This window comes from Macrotis lagotis, chromosome 6 (genome assembly GCF_037893015.1).
Source record: "Macrotis lagotis isolate mMagLag1 chromosome 6, bilby.v1.9.chrom.fasta, whole genome shotgun sequence".
In the NCBI taxonomy this organism is placed as follows: Eukaryota; Metazoa; Chordata; class Mammalia; order Peramelemorphia; family Peramelidae; genus Macrotis; species Macrotis lagotis.
The window spans coordinates 185,255,572-185,275,402 of NC_133663.1; the positions used below are offsets into that span (position 1 = coordinate 185,255,572).

General features: G+C 37.5%; 1 protein-coding gene and 1 long non-coding RNA gene across 5 annotated transcripts in view; one reads left to right on the forward strand and one right to left on the reverse strand.

Moving 5' to 3' along the window:
* Nucleotides 1-23: 23 nt before the first annotated feature.
* Nucleotides 24-18,497, reverse strand: LOC141491289 (uncharacterized). Of its 4 annotated transcripts, XR_012469552.1 has the most exons (4): nucleotides 18,303-18,497; nucleotides 9,155-9,240; nucleotides 5,208-6,068; nucleotides 24-2,824 (listed from the first exon to the last, which is right to left on the reverse strand). It is a non-coding gene; the product is annotated as an uncharacterized LOC141491289 (long non-coding RNA). The 4 variants fall into 4 exon arrangements; XR_012469553.1 differs by lacking the exon at nucleotides 18,303-18,497 and having other exon boundaries at nucleotides 5,208-5,746; nucleotides 9,155-12,639; XR_012469554.1 differs by lacking the exon at nucleotides 18,303-18,497 and having other exon boundaries at nucleotides 5,217-6,068; nucleotides 9,155-12,639.
* Nucleotides 18,498-18,574: 77 nt separating this feature from the next.
* Nucleotides 18,575-19,831, forward strand: part of F10 (coagulation factor X) — a 29,533-nt gene continuing 28,276 nt past the window's right edge. Inside the window, exon 1 of the mRNA XM_074192079.1 lies at nucleotides 18,575-18,757. Coding sequence (XP_074048180.1) covers nucleotides 18,682-18,757 — 76 coding nt within the window. The 5' untranslated portion in view covers nucleotides 18,575-18,681. The remainder of the gene's footprint in view (nucleotides 18,758-19,831) is intronic.

Here is a 19,831-nt window from a genome sequence, read left to right on the forward strand (position 1 = left end):
TTGTTATATTATTTAATACCACATTGCCATGACACTGATAAACATGTGAATAGGGAACTGTAAAGTGAAAGAACTTGTCAGGAAATAAGGCAACTTGAGAGGTCTTGCCACATACTATGTATAGCAAGACTTCAATATAGAACACCATAGAAAGAGTTAAGGGAGCTGTACCTCCCTTCATTAGAGTTAGACTGTAACTGAGAAATATGGGTACAGTTCTAAGGAGAGTCAGAAATAGGGTGTGGTTACCAGAGCTTTAGTTCAAGGCACCAAAATTTAGAGATGCAAAAAATTAATATACTCTTTCAGTAGAGGAAGAATTAGTAAATTTAATACTTAATTAGTAAATAACTAGTTAAAATAAGAGAAAACCAAATTTTTCCGAATGGAATATACTGTAATTATTAAATCCTCCTCCTTAATTGATATTGATTATTTTCACATCATCAAGTAAAAGGATTCTTTTATGTTGCTTAGTCCTTGTGACAAAAGGTTTAATTTCAGACAAGGGAACCATTGTAGCCTAAGAATTAGTTGTCTATGATCATACTTTTTGAAATTATCACAAATCTTTTATATGAAGCAGCACTTAGAAAAAAGTCTATTTATTGTTAAACTCAACTACTATGAGCCTACTAAAATAAGATGGAAAAGAGCAAGATCTTTGTCCTACTTAGGAATGGTGACTTAGGATTCTTAGGACTGGATCTGGCACTTGATATCACAGTCACAAACCACAGAGGTCTGAGACTCCATCCTTTGGTTAAACTTTTATGGTTAAACCATAAGGTTACAATCACAAGGGATAAGTTTTATCCATGAATAACCACGAGAAAGTGGGGATCTCTGGGGAGCCTCTACTTTCCTGTCTTTAGATTATAGCAGTGGACAAGGTGAAAAAAAAGAATCTATTCAGGTAGTTACCATTATTCCAGAAGTCAGAAAAAACTAGATAGCACATGGACAGAGATCTAGGACTGGAGTCAGAAGACTCCAGTTCAAATCCAGCCTTACTATGTGACTTCTGGAAAATCATTTAACCTTTGTTACCTCAGTTTCTTTAACTGTCAGTCAATAAACACCTACTATGTGCTATGTACTGGAGAATCCAAATGAAGTCAAAGATAGAATGGAAGTCATTATCTAATGAGGAAGACAAGTACATGAATATTTATAAGCAAGCTATAGATTTATAAACAAATAGGAAAAAATAACAAAAGAAAGGCATTGGGGGTGGCTAGGTGGTGTAGTGGATAAAGCACCAGCCTTGGAGTCTGGAGTACCTGGGTTCAAATCCAGTCTCAGACACTTAATAATTACCTAGCTGTGTGGCCTTGGGCAAGCCACTTAATTCCATTTGCCTTGCAAAAACCAAAAAAAAAAAAGGCATGGAATTAAGAGGCTTTGGGGAAGGTTTCCTGTAGAAGACATTTTACTTAGGACTTGAAAGAAATCAGAGAATTCCTTAGGTGAAACTGTGTACATAGTGAGGAGTAAAGTGTAAGATGCCTAGAAAGTAGGAATGGGGGTGGGGGGGTGGGGAAGAGTTTATGCTTATGAAGGTCTTTGAATGCCAAATAGAGGATTTTGTTATTTGATACTGGAAGTAAAAGGGAGCTACTAGAGTTAATTAAGTGGGGTGGGGGATAAGATAAAACTTTAGGAAAATCACTTGGGTGACTGAATGGAGAATGGATTGGAATGGGGAGATAACATGCAAATAACAGTGTTCATTAGAAGAATGAATGGTTGGAGAGAGAGGCAGAGGCAGAGAGATAAGAGGCAGAGACAGACTAGAGTGAAAAAGAAAAAAGGCTGTGTGTGTGTGTGTGTGTGTGTGTGTGTGTGTGTGTGTGTCTGAGAGAGAGAGAGAAAGAGAGAGAGAGAGAAATAAAATAAAAGGAATAGAAAATAGGAAGAGGAGAGAAATTCTTCTACAGAAGGTGTTTTTAAAGGAAGTAAAGGAAGCTAGGTGTCAGAGATGAAGAGGAAGACCATTGTTTTTTTAAAAATATTTTATTTGTTTTTCCAACTACATGCAATGGTAGTTTTAACCAATCTTTTTTTTTTTTTTTTTTTTAGGTTTTTGCAAGGCAAATGGGGTTAAGTGGCTTGCCCAAGGCCACACAGGTAGGTAATTATTAAGTGTCTGAGAATGGATTTGAGTGCTTTATCCACTATGCCACCTAGCTGCCCCTTAACCAATCTTTTTAAACAAGGTTTTAAGTTTTACAATTTTCTCCTTCCCTCCCCTCTCCCCCTGACAGAAAAACAATCTGATATAAGCTCTATACTTATAACCACACTAAACATAGATCAATATTAAATATGTTGTGAGAGGAGGATCAGAACCAAATGGAAGAAAGAAAACATTAGAGAGAGAGGAGAAAAAAGAGATGATACATAAGACAACTGCTAAAAACTGAAGATAAAAATTTTGGTCTTCATTTAAATTCCTGGGCAGCTAGGTGATGTAGTGGATAGAGCACCAAGTCAGGAGGACTTAAGTTCAAATCCAGCCTCAGACAATTAATAATTGCCTTGCTGTATGGCCTTGGGCAAGTCACTCTTAACCCTGTTGCCTTAAATTTTTTAAAAAGTTGTGGGTTCCATTATTCCTTCTCTGGATTTGGATAGTATTTTCTATCACAAATCTTTTAAAATTTCTTTGATTGCACTGCTGAAATGAAAATGTCCATCATGGTTGATCATCATCCCATATTGATCATGGGGTATATGGGATCATACACCCCAATGTGTATAATGTTCTTCCAGTTCTGCTCACTTCATTCAGCTTCAGGTCATGCAAGTCTTTCTTCTTCTTCTTTTTTTTTTGAATTTAGAAAGATTTTATTTATTTTGAGTTTTACAATTTTTCCCTTAATCTTACTTCCCTCCCCCTTCCACATACATATATTTCTGAAAATCCATCTCCATATATTTCTGAAATTCCAACCCTCATGATTTCTTAAAGAATAGTGTTCTATTACATACATATATCACAGTTTGTTTAGCCATTCCCCAATTGATGCATATTCCCTCAATTTCTAATTCTTTACCACTATAAAAAGACCTGCTGTGAATATATTTGTACATGTACTTTTTCATGATCTCTTCAGGATATAAACTCAATTTATGGTATTGATGAATCAAAGGGTTTGCACATTTTTATTTCCCTTTGGGCATAATTCCAAATTACTCCCCAGAAAAATTGGATCAGTCCACAACTCCACCAGACAATACATTAGTGTTCCAGTTTTCCCACATCCCCTCCAACATTGATCATTTTCTTTTATAGTCATAATGACCAGTCTGAGAGGTATAATGCTTTAATTTGCATTTCTCTAATCAATAATGATTTAGAGCAAATTTTCATATGACTATAGATAGTTATGATTTCTTCATCTGAGAACTGCTTTTCTTTATCTTTGACCATTTATCAATTGGGGAATGACTTGGTTTTTTTTAATAAATTTGACTCAGTTCTCTATATAGTTTAGAAATGAGTCCTTTGTCAGAAAAACTAGCTGTAAAAAACTGTTTCCTTACTAAATTCCTTTTGATCTTGGTTGAAGTAGTTTTGTTTGTGCAAACCCTTTTTAATTTAATGTAATTATCCAGTTTTTATTTTCTAATGTTCTCCATCTCTTCTTTGGTCATAAACTATTTCCGTTTCCCCATTTCCATAAATCTTTTCCGAGAGAGGAGTCTTCTATTTTTAAATTCTCAATCATCCCATTATTTTCTGTAATAATCAAATTATGTATTTTAAAATGAACCTGATTATCTTATCTTTATGAAATTAAATAGCATTTTTTGTGATTTTTTTAACACATACCTTTCTCATCTGTGAATACTCACTGTCATTTTTCTGTTTCTAAAACTTCAAATAAATTTCCTTTTTAACATTTTTTTAACATTTTATTTTATTTTATTTTCTTCATGAAACAATTCTCTTTCTTATCTAGTGCTTGTTCTTAATTCTTCTCTCAGTTAACTTCAAGATCTAGATAAGCAAGCCAAGAGCAAACAAGCTGTCTGATCTCACACACCCATTGCCTCCTTCTTTTTCAGGCAATTTTAGCCATGCCTGTTCCTGTGCCTGTAAACTATACCCAATTTGATTATTTACTCCTGCCCATGGACCAGAGAGCATTTCAAATGTTATTCTTAACCCTGCTGCTTCATTTCTTTTAGCCTGACTACTTTAGCCTGACTAGTATAATTCTCAAAAAAATCAGTTTGCCATATTAAGTAATCTCCTGGTGTAAGAGCAGTTTTTGCCATCATGGTCCAGTCTTCTGAGGCTAATATTTGTCTAGCTAATATTTCTTTCATAGTTAAAACATATGGGCCATTGTTTGCTGCTGATTTTAATTCTTTAAATGTTTTAAAATCTAAATTATTGTATTCTCTCAAAATAATCTCTGGAATCTTTGGATCAGGTCTCTCAAGTACAAGAAAAGAGAACAATAACTCTCTCATGTCCCATGGAATTTCCTCTCTTTTAACCACTGGCTTTTGAGTAGCCTTTATCTGTCCCTTATTTTTCTTCTTAGGAGCAGAAGGTGGGTTATTAGAGTTAGGAGGAGGTGGAGCTGGCTAGGGAGCAGCAGCTGTGGCAGCCTGAGGGGGTGGGGCCCAGCATCCCTGAGACTCTCTGGTGCAAGTTCCTAAATTGGGAGCCAGGAGGAGGATTCTCCTGGGAAGGTACAGCCCTGAGACCTTGGCCTCCACACCTCTCCTTCCACCCTTAGGCAGGCATGGGTCTGGAGGTGGCTTTGGAGGTAAAAGTCATCACTCTTTTTTACTCTTATCTTCCTACTGAATAGTTTGAATATCTACATCAACTTTTAATATCCTTTGAGCCAAAGGAACATCTCCAGGTGGAGTCAGGCAGATTTTTAAAACATTCCCCCAATGAAAAGACTGCTATAGGAAATGCCTCCTGACCTTCCTGTTTAAAATGTTCACTCATCTGTTTCCTTACCCACAGTTTCTCATTTTTCAGTAATTGGTACTCCTGGAAACCAAGGACACAATTTTTGTACACATTCAACAAATTCTTCCACTTTTTTTGTTGTTATTAACAAGCCTCTTTCTTTAACTATCTGCTTTAGCACTTTCAAATGATGTCCTCTATCCTTAGACTGTCCCTGCCTCATTTTAATGCTCTCTGTTTTAGACCTGATAAAAAAATTATTTACCTTAATTACCTGCTGTCCCTTTATGAGCGCTCTTTTGATCCATAGGTATCCAGACTTTATCTTCTTTCTTTCAAGACTGATTCCCCTCCAGGTCCGACTGTCCTTCCATCCATTCATCCGTCTGTCCATCAGTCCCTGTTCAGGCACCAGCTATAGCCCACCATAGCTCTGGTGTAGGTCTGGACATGAATTTCTGAGAGTCAGATCCGGTAGAAAAACATATCCAAACACATGAGGTTGGGAAGTGAAAATCTACCAACTATTTTTGGAAACTCAGACTTTTTATAGCAAAAACTTATCTCAGTTAAAGGAGACCCAGTTTCATAATTTCATGAGTAAATTTACAATATTTGTTCTTAGAAATCTGCATACTTCTCTATCAGAAAAACCTTTTATAACCACCTCCAGAGCCACAGATTATCCCAGGTCAGAGTTCACTGGTGAGCCAATGGATCCATACAATGAGCAATAATCCATACATATCCTTGACGGAAAAAGTCGCCAAGGATATGTGAATATCACTCCCAGGGGCTGGTGTTCTACAAAACATAAAATATAAGAGATAGCAAGATCAGACAATAAGATATCAGGGTTTTTTTTCCTAAATTAAAGGTAATAGTCCTTGGTCTTTGTTCAAACTCCACGATTCTTTCTCTGGATACAGATGGTATTCTTCATTGCAGACAGCCCCAAATTGTCCCTGATTGTTGCACTGATGAAATGAGTGAATCCATCAAGGCTGATCATCGCGCCCATGTTGCTCTTAGGATGTACAGTGTTTTTCTGGTTCTGCTCATCTCTCTCAGCATCAGTTCATGCAATTCCCTCCAGGCTTCCCTGAATTCCTATCCTTCCTGGTTTCTAATAAAACAATAGTGTTTCATGACATACATATACCACAGTTTGCTAAGCCATTCCCCAATTGAAGGATATTTACTTGATTTCCAATTCTTTGCCACCACAAACAGGGCTGCTATGAATATTTTTGTACAAGTGATGTTTTTAACCATTTTCATCATCTCTTCAGGGTATAGACCCAGTAGTGGATTGCTGGATCAAAGGGTATGCACATTTTTGTTGCCCTTTGGGCATAGTTCCAGACTGCTCCCCAGAAAGGTTGGATGAGTTCACAGCTCCACCAACAATGTATTAGTGTCCCAGATTTCCAACAAAGATCATTGTCCTTTCTGGTCATATTGGTCAGTCTGAGAGGTATGAGGTGGTACCTCAGAGATACTTTAATTTGCATTTCTCTAATAAGTAATGATTTAGAGCAATTTTTCATTTGACTATGGATTGCTTTGATCTCCTCATCTGTAAATTGCTTTTGCATACCCTTTGACCATTTGTCAATTGGGGAATGGCTTTTTTTTAAAAATTTGACTCAGTTCTCTGTATATTTTAGAAATGAGTCCTTTGTCAGAAATGCTAGTTGTAAAGATTATTTCCCAGTTTACTACATTTCTTTTTATCTTGTTTACAGTGATTTTGTCTGTGCAAAAGCTTTTTAACTGGGGTGGCTAGGTGGTGTAGTGGATAAAGCACCAGCCCTGGAGTCAGGAGTACCTGGGTTCAAATGTGGTCTCAGACACTTAATAATTACCTAGCCGTGTGGCCTTGGGCAAGCCACTTAACCCCATTTGCCTTGCTAAAAAAAATAAAAAGCTTTTTAACTTAATGTAATCAAAATTATCTAGTTTGTTTTTAATAATGTTCTCCATATCTTCCTTCCATCTCTTCCTTGGTCATAAACTGCTTCTCTTTCCTAGTTTGCCTACAATATTGTTATTTATGTCTAAATCCTATATTCATTTTGATCTTATCTTGGTACAGGGACATTCACTGTGTTTTAGGGCATCTCAGTACAGAGAAAGGAGCCCTAGAATTGAACTCATATAATGAGACATTTAACAGCTTAACAATTATGAGTTTGGTAAATTTTGTTTCACAACTATGAAACCCAGTTTCATCTGTAGCCTAGGAATTATCCTATCTCTTCCAATTCCCTCATAGTTGGTATAGTGAGAATCAAATGAAATAGTGTGTAATAGTTTCTTGTAACCTTAAATATCTATGCAAATAAGGTATTCTGATAATAATTCTTTTTTTCTGCATCATCTCCAGGCTCTGTTTCTGCTCATAGCAAAGTCTTATAAAGAAACATGCACATGTCACAATTTCCCACTATGCCATCTTCCACTTTGATGTTTCCTCCATGAACTGTACCTTGTACTTCACTAATGCCAGAAGGTGTCACATTTCAACACATAACCCACCTAGTATATGTCATTGCACCAGAAAGTTGCTTCACATCCCACAGACAGTGTCTTGGGACCCCAAATCATCTCCAGGGTCCTAGAGTGTAGAGCTGATCTAGAACAGAAGTATATGGAGATCCACACACAAAAAAAGGAATCCTTCTCTCTTCATATGAGGAAAAACCCCAAGTTCTTTGATTTCCTCAGCTTCTAGATTAGATTCAGCCTTGGCCTAAATTCAGTCCTCTCTTTTCCTTTTCTTTCCTTTTCTTTTCCTCTTCCTTCTCCCTTCCCTCTAGCCCCATTCCAGATTCAGTCTCCTAGAAATCCCTTCCCCACTTCACTCTCCCTTGTTTTCTCTCCCTTCCTTTTAATTTATCCCTGACTAGGATATTCCCTCTTCTCTACCTTCTTTCCTTCCTCCTCTTGTCTACTTTCCCCAAACCCACCTTCTCATTTCCTCCCCTAAACTACTCCAGTTGGATCAGATCACCTAGTCTTCACTGATATTGATAAGAGCAAAAAAATCATCAAACTTAAGAAACAAATTATTTCTTAAGCAAACTATAGATATACATGTGTGTATGTTTTTGTGAATATGACAGATATATAATATCTGAATAGTTTTCTCCAATATATATTTTTAAATATTCTACAAAATTTCTATTATATCTCACCATTCTCTTAGTTACTCAGACTTAAAATTTTGGAGCCATCACATGCAAATGTGTGTGTGTATACACATCCCATCAGCAATCCCCCCTTCTTTTCACTAACTTGGTTCAACCTTCTGGTTCAGTCTCTTATTATATAACAATTGTAATAGCTTTCCTATTTGTTCCCGTTTTACGGTGCCTTTGATCTCCAAGCCATACTCCACAAAACTACAAAATAATAAAATAACTGTTCTAAGGAACAGTTGTGATCATGTTCCTTCCTTGCCCAAAAATCTTTGGTAGCTCCCTATTGCCTCTACTACAAAACAACTCTTCATCCTGAAAATGAAAGCCTTCCATAATTGAAAGCCACAAATTGCCTATTTCCAGATTTATTTCACATAACTCCTCTTCACATCTCTGTATTAGTCAAACTATTTCCCAAACACAGATGCCATCTGTCATCTACATGTCTCCATGTCTGAAATGTATCATCTCTTCATCTCACCTATTAATATTCTTTTCTCCTTTTACAATTCATATCAGGTGCAGTCTCTTCTGAGACTTTCCTGATCCACCCCCACTCTCATGGAAGTGCTTTTCTTCCTTCTCAACTTTTTTCCTAGAGCACTTTTTCTGGCCCTCTCCTTGTTCCCAATCCCTTCTGTTTTGTAATATGCAAAATTGCATTTATGCCATTTCCTTCCCAATATACTATAAACTCCTTGAGGACAAGAATTTTTTTCATCCTAATATAGGTATGTATATGTTTGCCCATATAGTTCATTCAGTTCTATTTGGATGTGGTTCTACAAAGAAACATGAAGAGTTATCTCTAAGGTCTCCTCTGTCCACTCTTCCAAGGGGTATTTTGGTTTCTAGTACAACTGGAAACGAGAGGTTGGCACTAGAAGTTAGCCACTTTGTTCACCTTAGAGAAATGGTACAGGGCTAAAATTGTATCTTTGTTCTCTAAATATTATTAGTGTAGGTAAGATATTTTTAGGTTAAAAGTATACTTTTTATTGCTTACCTTAATGGATGTTAATAAGGAAGGAGTGCCCAAGCTACAGATCCAGGACCTGCTTTTCTTCCCACCAAAAAAAAAAAATGCCTGTTCTGCAAAAAAAGCACATAAAACAGAGCAGAAAAATCCATTTATCCAAGTCAAAAGCAAAAATAAATTAGAGAAGTGAGAATGTTTCAAATAGCACCCAGAATAAATGGGCACTCCTACAGGGAGCAAGATATCTCTAACCTCAACCAACCAGAGAATCCCAGATCTCTCCCAATGGCAAATTGCCTGAAATCTCTAAAGTAGTATATGTTGGCTTCTTTTCAGTCTTTTTCTCCCTACAGATCATCTGGAACTGACAGGTCTCCTACCCTAAAACCAGAAGTTAAATCTCTCCTCTCTCAAGCTCTCACCACTCCCACATACAGGTAGGGAGGATTGAATAATCAGTCTTCACCAATAAAAAGAGTTTTATTCAAATAGGTTTTGAGTTGCATGATATACTCATATCCAAAGTACTTACTAGGTGTATCTTGCAAATAGAAAGAATTTGTTAAATTTTGAATTACATTTAAATAATAGATGCTTCTATATACTGTAGAGACTGATAAGTTTCCACAGAATTTATTTAGAAATAACAGAACTCTCTAGAGATGCCAGAATCATGAATCCTATAATTCAAAGATGAATTCAGCACTGATCACTAGCTCATCAGGAAGGACAAAATATGTACTATCATTTTCTTTTCTTTGGAAAATTCTGTTCTGTGGAACACAGTTAATTTTATCTGACTTTTCTACAAATGCACTTTTCTATAAACTTAGCATCCAGATAACTTCTTTCTACCTATAACATATTAACATATCTCAGTCCTCCTAAGTTTCTCCATTTTTTTTCCAATTCAATAAGTCTCTCCCAAGATACAGAATCATGTGCTGAAATCCTGCAACTGGAAAATGCCAAAGGGTAACTTTAAAAAATAGCATTAGGTTTTGATAGTTATAGCCTGCATGAATCTGCCCTGATCCCCCTGACCCAGGGGATCCCAAACTTTTTTTCTGAAAATGGTTCTTGTCATAAATGAGTGAAAGGAAAAACCTACTAGAGTGCGAGAAAATCGTAGATTTTTATTCACAAATCCTGTAGGATACGGGTACCTCACCAGGTGTGAGGCACAAGATAGCATTGAACATCAGGTAATTTATGGTCTTCAGAAATTCTTTTCCCCACCTCTTGGATTTTCATAGGCTCTCAGAATTTGAGTTACAATCTAAGAGGTCCGTCCATTTTATGATATGCCCCTAATATGATCCCCCCACATCATACAACACATGATATGCTGATGAACCCCAATCGTCACAGGAGGTGTGTGGGTTAATATTCAATTACCTAATTGCACAAACTCAGTTGCATTAGGTTAAGATCCTTAGGTCACTCTCGTCCTGTTGAGAACTGGTCTTGGGTTTGCCACCTCTGGAATGGGATTAGGAAAACTCTCCTAGTTTTTTGATTGACTGAGCCATTCCCCCTTTGTAATGGATTCCCTAAGGGCCCCCCTCCATACCCTGTGAAGACCAACACCCTACATCTTCACAGTTCTTCTTTCAGAAACTTGTAGAAGAGCAGTGGCCCTCCAAAGGAAAAGAAACAAACCATCTGAAGATCTCTGAAAGCCCTTCTCAGAGAATGAATGAATGAAAGGAACAAATATAAAAGCAAATACATGAATGAGTGAACATTCATTAAGAACTATGTGTACAGAGACAGAACTGAAGACTTAAGATCCAGGAAGGGTCCTCTCATTTAGTGATGGCCTAGGACTAAGGGCATATCCTAAGTGATGTCCTAAGACTAAGGTCTAAGAACTGAACGCACAGGGTGTAAGCTTACCTGGGCAGCTAGGTGACATAGTAGATAGAGCACCAGGTCTCATCTTCCTGAGTTCAAATGGGTTTCCCTGGGCAAGTCACTTAACCCTGTTTGCCTCAGTTTCCTCATCTTTCAAATGAGTTGGAAAAATAAATGACAAAGTCTTCCAGTATCTTTGCAAAGAAAATCCCAAATGGGGCAGGAAGAGTAGGTCATAACTAAACAACAAAATGGACACATTCAAAGAATCACAAAGATTGCTATAATTGAAAGAGTGAATCTCTTCCATTTGCCCATCCTGAACCTGTGAAGACATTCTCTTTAAAAGATTACCATAAGTGGTTGTCTAACCTTTAAATAAACATTTAAATTAATTTAAATGATATTTCAAATAATTTAAAGAATACATGCATTTAAATTAACCTTTGATTTAACCCCCTCTAGTAAGGGTGAGTCAAAAAAGTAATTCAAAATAATTGAAACTCTTGGGCATTGAGTTTGACTTGGTGTACACTCTGGACATGGCTAGGTACCACGCCCCTATCCCTTATCCTGACTTGCCAGATATTCTGGAAATTTTTAATGTGGCTTTTGGTGAAAAAAATGAGAAACAAATAAATTGTCTAATCTCCAACCCAGACGAACATTTCACAAGTCAGATTCCTCATTCATCCCGGAAAGTGATTCATCATGACTCATAATTATGATAAATTCTGAGTATTCATTTTTCCATTTTCAGACCAGAATGGTTTTTATTTCAGCCATCGCTTAGTTATAGTCAGCAGAGGGCAGACTTTCATATAGCTCCATTGACTGGTTGGCTTTGTTCTCTGAAACATAATTGATTACCCAGACTTTTTATGAATGTACTTTTTAATCCAAGAGCTAGGTTTATTATTGAAACAAGTCTGATTCCATCTGGGGTAGATAAATCCAGCCTTTAGACATAGGAGAAATAAATAACCATCTATGTTATGTGATTTCAAGGGCCAAAAGTCCCAAGAGAATACTCTCTGAAGCTCTTTCTCCCCAATGGGACTAATTAATGTGTGGAATTTATAACTTTATTTTTTTACTGAAGTCTTTGATTCCTGTTACAATGCAAACAAACTCCCCATTGAGAGGCCTCTTTAAGATGTCTTCAGTCATTTACACTTCAGTGTGAATGAGTTTGGGATCCTTTTCCAACATGTTTTGATGGAGGTAGAGGCCCCAGGTGGGATGGAAAGACAACTATAATAAAGTCACCTTGAATTCCTATAGTGCATTTATGATCTCATTCCATTATCCAGGTAACTGTAAACATAGGGACCAAATAATATTATCCCCATTTTAAAGATGAGAAAAATGAAGTTTCAGAGAAAAAAATAACTGCATTGGAGTCAATTGGCCTGGGTTTGAATCTCAGCACTGCCACGACTGACCATTGTTCCTTGACCATGGGATATCACCTCTCTGGGCTTCAGTTTCCTTACCTATAAACGTTCAAATAATCATTTACTAGAAACTACATCAGAGATCATCTAGATCTGGTCCAGTAAAGTGAGTTGTTATTAAATTCCTACTTTGTGCAAGGTGCCTTGCTAGGTACGAGAGAAACAAAGTCCAAGGAAAAATAGTCTTTGTCTTCAAGGAGTTTACATTCTACTGGAAGGATTTATTTATACAGAAAAAAATTTTTATTTTATGTATATATATGTATATATATATATACATATATATATATATATATATATATATATATATACCATAATTTGAGGGGAAATGGAATCAGGAAAAGTCTTCTATAGGAAATATCATATAATCTGAGCCTTAAAACATCTCAGGGATTGACAAGAAGATGGAACCAAGTTCAGGAAAGAGCCACTTTGGCTGGAAGACAGGATGCTTATCTTTGTCTCCTATCTTGCCTGGAATGTGTTCCCATTTCACCCTACTTCTTAAAACCCCTTGTTTCCTCTTAAAGTGTCCTCAAACAACACTTTTTTATATGAAGCCTTTCCTGATTTTTTAATCCCTTCTCTTTGTATTTTTTACACAAAAAAATGTACTTTGCATTAAGTAGCTATCAACCTATTTATCTTTGTATTGTCTCCTTCAAAGTTCCTTGGAGTTTGAACTATTGACTAGTGACTAACATAGAACTTGGTAAGGGTATATTTAATTTTTGTTGTTGTTCGGTCATTTCAGTCATGTCTGACTTTTCTTGATCCTATATAAGATTTTCTGGCAAAGATACTGCCATTTCATTCTCCTGTTCATTTGATGGATGAGGAAACTGAGGCAAACAGCTAAGTGACTTGCCCAGGATCCGATGACTAGTAAGTGTCTAAGGCCATATTTAAACTCAGGTCCTCCTGATACCAGGTCCAGAGTTTTATTACATCACCCATCTACCCTAATATTTAATAGAGAGCTATATATGAAAAGAAGTAATACACAATAATCCTTGGTGGAACAGCTAGAGTCAGATTATGGAGGATTTGGCATTTCAACCACAGATTCAGAGAGATTGAGGGTCTTGGCCAAAGTCATATAGGCAAAATTAGATTTAATGATCAAAAGAGATAAGAAAAAGGATGACTCTTAAGGCTCCACCCTGAGTGTCCCAAGGGCAGAAGAAGCCAGGATGCCTTATGAGAACTGAAGAACCAGAACATTTGATAATGTCATTTACATTTGTTTTTCTTCCTCTGGATACTTTCTATTTTTGCTAATACCTAGCTTGGACTTCATCTTTACTCAGAAACACAACTTGCACATAAAGGTCCCAAATCTGAAAGAAGTCAGTTTTGACCTAAAAGAAATCAACTGTGTGAAAAAGCAAATTTTATTAAAAATTGAAAACATGACTCACTGAACTTAAGGCTGCCAACAAAACAGCCATGATTTAACCCTAGATAGGGAAAGAAAAGTTTCTAAATTGTTTTCATTTACATTTGAGTCTGCCAGAGGAAAACATGGACTCTCAGAGTCTTTTCTCTACCCCTATAAATCCAGTCAATCAGAGGGGGTGGTCTGTCAACTAGAGTTCAACCTTCCTCCCTCACTCTACCAGGATGCCTTCCCCCTTCCCAATTCTCATGAAGCTCAAACCCAAGAGTAGTGCCAGGAAAGGGAGTGGCTCAGACCAAACCCTCCCTACCCCCTACCTCAAAAGCCAGACACCCCACTGCTTGTTCTCCCTGAGGTCCACCTCCTCCTCTCCAGCTCTTACAGGGGGTAGGGTTGGATGTGAGAGGGTCATGAGGCATGAGAACAACAGTTTCTGGACTGAGTTGAGGAGGAAGTACATATTAACTGAACCAGAATTAGCACAAACACCCCATATCCCCCAAACATATTAGCGGGATCAGGAAAGCCACAACTTCCCTGCCCTAGCTGTAGCTCTGTTGATAATGCTATCTGCTTTTCTTTACACTTTTCTCAGAAAAACTAAAAAATGACATCTGTACATGGAGGGGGTCGGGACTCTAACTCTATGATCCTATGTACAGAAATGCCTTGAAAGAGGTGATTCTGAAGCCCCTGAGCATAAACTTTGGCTTCTTAAGGAGCCTTGCCCTGATGAATATATATAATGTGTGTGTGTATGTGTGTATACATACATATATATATATATATATATATATATATATATGCACCATAATACTCAGGGTGGAAAGAAATGTGAAGAGAGGAGATTTTGTCATTTAATTATTGAATAAAGATTTATTAAATGCTGTACTAACTTCAAGAATGCCAAAAAAAAAAAAGGCAAAACCACTCCCTGGTCTCAAGGAGTTCAGAGTCAAACAAGGTAGTCAAGACAGGGGATGAATTATTTAAAATAAAAATTCACACTTACATTGTTTATGAAGCATTTTCCTCATAAAAAACAACAGTCTGAGGGAAAATAATAGCATATGTTTTATTGTCCCTATTTTACACATAGGGGAAATAGAGAAAATAAATCCTCAGAAGTTAAAGAGCTCAGAGGAAGCTAAAGGACTTCTCCAAGGTCACACATCTGGTGCCCCAGATATTAGAACTCAGTTTTCCTGTCTCCAAGGCCAATGATTTCCCACAATTGCTTTACTTCCAGGAATAAAGATACTCCTTCACAAAATCTGGTCTCACAAGCTCCTCTCCTGAAAAGGTCCTGTTTAAGACTAAGATGACTGCCAGACTCTATTCTTGAAGCAGAATTTTAGAAAAATATATATTTTAGAGGAAACAAGCATAAGCACCCTATACATCTCCAATATTAACTGTGTAGTAGTTGGAACAACTGTAGTACCCTGAAGTCCACCCTTACAAGGAAACACTGGAAAACTGCCCTAACTATGCAGTTTGTGAACAACTTTCAGTGCTAAAGGAATCTCTCTCTCAAATTAGGAGGATTAGACTATTTTCTCAAACTTTTTATCTTATTTAGATCCTCAACCTGGCATTGTCTGGGTCTTCTCAAAATAGGAAGTAAAATAGATATCAAGATGCAAAAGGAATCAGGTACAGGACAATTAATTTTTTCCTACACAGAAAAATGCTAACCAAGGGCAAAAAAATCATTGTTATTTAATGGAATGATTTCCACAGGCTTCAACAATAGTAACTACTTATAACTATGGTTGGTTGTTTAATATTTAATGGACAAATATGTCCCTTAGGACCTAAAATAGTTTATTTTTTTAATTTTAAAAAATATTAGTATTTTATTTTATTTTTCCTCAATTACATATAAAAATAATTTTCAACATTCGTTTTTAAAATTTTGAGTTCCAAATTCTCTTTCTGCCTCCCTACTCCCCTCATTGAGCAGACTAGCAAATGTATAGTTATGCAAAACATATTTCCATATAAGTCACGTTTTGAAACAAAACATAAACAAAAAACCAAAATGAAGAAAGTAAAAAAATCAATATTCAGATTCCATCAGTTCTTTCTCTGGAAATGGATGACATTTTTCATCATAAGTCCTTCAAAGTTGTCTGCATTGCTGACCATAGATAGCCAAGTCATTCACAATTGGCTCATCTTACAATACTGCTGTTAGTCTGTAAAACATTCTTCTGGTTCTGCTCATTTCACTTTGTATCAGTTCAATTAAAACAGGTTTTCAATACTGCTCATCAAACCTTTGCCATATCACCTTGGTACTACAAGTTCAAATATCTCACTGGCAAAAGCCTGTCAGGGAAACAGCTAAACTGGGTCACTTTCTCTTCCAGTGGCTATCACCCCCCTCCTGCCACCACTGCAACTAAAACCAGTAGACATGCCAATGCTACTCAAAGACTTTCAAGTGCTCAATGTCATATCCTCAAGGAAAGGACGCACATAAAAAAGGCAGAGGCCACCAGTAACCCAGGGGGTAAGTACCTCTACTTATTTCCCCTGGTACTGTGGACCACTTACTTGATATCATTATAACATTAGAGAAGACCCTTTCCTTCCTACACCCTCTACTAGAGGCATATCTTGCCATCTGTAGGATCCAAGGGAAGAATAAGACAGACATGATTTATATAGGATTTTCCAAAAGTGTTTTATAAATATTATCTCATTTTATCCTCACACAAGCCTAGGAGATGAATGTTATTATTATTCCCATTTTACAGATGAGAACACTAAATATGTGACACAGTAGATAGAAGTCTGGGTCTGAATTTAGGAAGACCTGAATTTGAATTCAGCATCAGTCACTTATTACATGTAAAACCTGGACAAGCCACTTAATCTCTGTCTCAGTTTCTTCAGCTATAAAATTGGGATACCTACCTCACAGGATTGTTGTAAGGATCAAATGAGATAATTTTAGCAAAATGTCAAATCACTTATCAAATGTTTGTTCTCCTTCCAAAAATGTCTTTGCCAGGGTAAGTGTCCAGGGCTGGCACTTAGTTTCTTCTATTAACAATTGGCTACTGTCACAGGGATGGGGGATGGATGACTCAGGGACTCTGATATCATTCAAGTCCTTTCTCCAATGAGTCAACATATGGACCAAAGCAGAGTCCCCCAGGCTTTCTTGTGGGTGACTATGACCAGACAGGGAAGATCTGTGCAGCATCCAAAAAATGACCTTTAAAGGCAAATTCCCCAAGTTACCCTTACATATTTAAGAGGTTCCCATTCTGTTTTTTTAATTCAAAGCAGTGGGATTATCTGACTTGCCCAAGGTCACACAGCCAGGTAACTATTAAGTGTCTGAGGTCAAATTTGAACTCAGTTCCTCCTGATTCCAGGGCCAGTGCTCTATCCACTGCGCCACCTAGCTGCCCCCCTTACATATTTAAAAAACCTAACTAAATTACTAGCCTCCCAAGGACCACTCTATGTGCATGTATATGTATGTAAATATAGATATAGATATGTGTGGATGTGTATTTATGTATACATTAACAATGAAATCACAGATCTTTTCCTATATATGTGGATATATTTATGTGTATGTATACATACACATATTTCTATGTATGTATACATACATATATTTATATGTATACATATATTTATATGTATGCATAGACACACACACACACACACACACATATATATTTATATGTTTATATGTTTATTTATGTATTGTCCTGATAACTCATAAAGCAGTCAAAAGGGTGTTTAGTCACTTTTCAGTCCTATTTGGAGTAGTTTGCCATTTCCTTCTCCAGTTCATTTTACAAATAAGGAAACTGAGGCAAACAGGGTTACGTGACTAGCCTAGAGCCACATAGATAGAAGTATCTAAGGCTGGATTTAAATTCAGGAAGATGAGTCTTCCAGATACCAGACCTGCCCTGAACCAAAGAAAGAACTGTTACATTTATACATATGCATGCCTGCATAATATGTATGTACCTATCATAGTATATGTTTAGACATGTTGTTTCTCCAATAGAATTAAGTTCATTGAGGACAGGGGATACTTTATATTTGTATCCATGATGTCCAGTATTTAATAAAGGGGCAGCTAGGTGGCACAGTGGGTAGAGCACCAGTCTTGGAGCTAGGAGGACAGGAGTTCTAATCCAATGTCAGACACTTTAATCGTACAAGCTGTGTGACCTTGGGCAAGTCACTTAACCCTGATTGTCTCGCATCTAGGGCCATCTCCAGTCTACCTGATCCATATCTGGCCACTGGAGCCAGATGGCTCTAGAAGAGAAAGTGAGACTGGTGATTTTAGCATAGCACCCCCTCATTCAAACACCTCCCTGCCATCACCTCCCTGATTCATGGTCTTCTTCAGAAATGAAGTCAGACATTATTATAGACCTAATAGGCATTTAATAAATGCTAATTAATTGGCTAGTACCTTTGACTTTCCTATGGTTCTGGAATGACTTTTTGCCGTTTTCTCATGGTCAGGTAGCCAGGACCAGGAAGGGGTAAGATAACAAAGCAAAGATTTAGTACTAGAAGGGACCTTAAGAGTTCTTCTAGAACAACCTCCTTCCTTTCCATTTGACAGATGAGGAAATCAACAAGGGCCTGTGGTCTTCCTCCACCCTTTCCATTTGGCCCTGCCTTGCTGACCTCACCAGGAAGCCCTATCCACCAATCGGATGCCTCATCCTATTTGTGATGATAAGTAGAAGGACAACAGAGCAAGTCAGGGAAGCCCAGAGCGAGCTGGACCTTGCCCCGGGCAGTCCCAGGCAGAAGAGGCAGAGCACCATTCTTTTCTTAGACCAATGACCATGGCAAGCTGGTGGTTCCTCCTCCTATTTGGCACCTCTCTGGCAGGTCTCCTGCACTTCGGGGAAACCGGTAGGATTCTGCCCTTTGACATTTCTATTTTTGCTCCCAGGTGACTTCATTCTGATGGATCTCTCGCCAGAGGAGGCAACTGGAGGGTGGGGGTGGGTATAAACAAGGTAGCTTTGGAACCTTGCACTTCGTGTAATTTATCTGAGGTAGCTCAGTTGCTTCTCTAGGAGAATGACAGAAGGAATAGTTCTGGGCCAGGAGTCAATAGACCTGGATCTGAATCCCTACTTACTATTTTTCTGACCTTGGTCAAGTCATTTCTTTTTGGACATCAATTTACTCATGTGTAAAAATTAGGGATCCGGACTAGATGGTCTCTGAGGTTCCTTCCAGCTCTGAATTTATCACTCCATTAGCCTCTTTTTGAATGTCGTCTGAGAATAACTCTGCTTTGACTACTAGGGATTGAGAAAGAGTCTATCCTGTTTCTGCCAAGATTTTAATGAGAAACAGAAGTGGAGGATGGGGAGGGGGAGAATGACAGATGGAGAATAACCACTAGAGAAGTGACAGCCAACAGGAAAAAGACTGATTCAATCAGAATCTGGATTAGGCAAAGCAGCACGGTAAAGTGGGATGGTAGCTGGGTTTGGAGTCGGGAAGTGGGGTCAAATCCCAGCTCTGACACTATCTGGCAAGTTTCCTCACCTGTAAAATGTGGGAATTGTCCTTCTAGCTCTAATTCTTTTAGCTCTCTCTGAGTCTGATAAGGAACTCACCTTCCAGGAAGACCTGAAAGAAGAGAAGAATTTATGGAAGGGGGAAATACATAGAATACAAGAAGCCAAGGTGAAATAAATGTCTGAGATGAAAACATAAGGGAGCTTGTTTCAATCATAAGTGAAAAAGGTCAAAGATAAGCAGAGAATGAGAGAGCTGAATGAAAAAAAAATTCCACGTTTTATCCAGAAATAAAAAATTGGGAGTGAGATATAATAGTGAGAATCTAATAATAGCAACAATAATGATACATAGCTAGCAAAGCTGGCAAAGTGGTCATTAAATCCACATGTTAGGGAGTGATAAAAAATAGTGTTGGGGGTGCTGGCAATTCATATAATGGGCTGTAAAGAT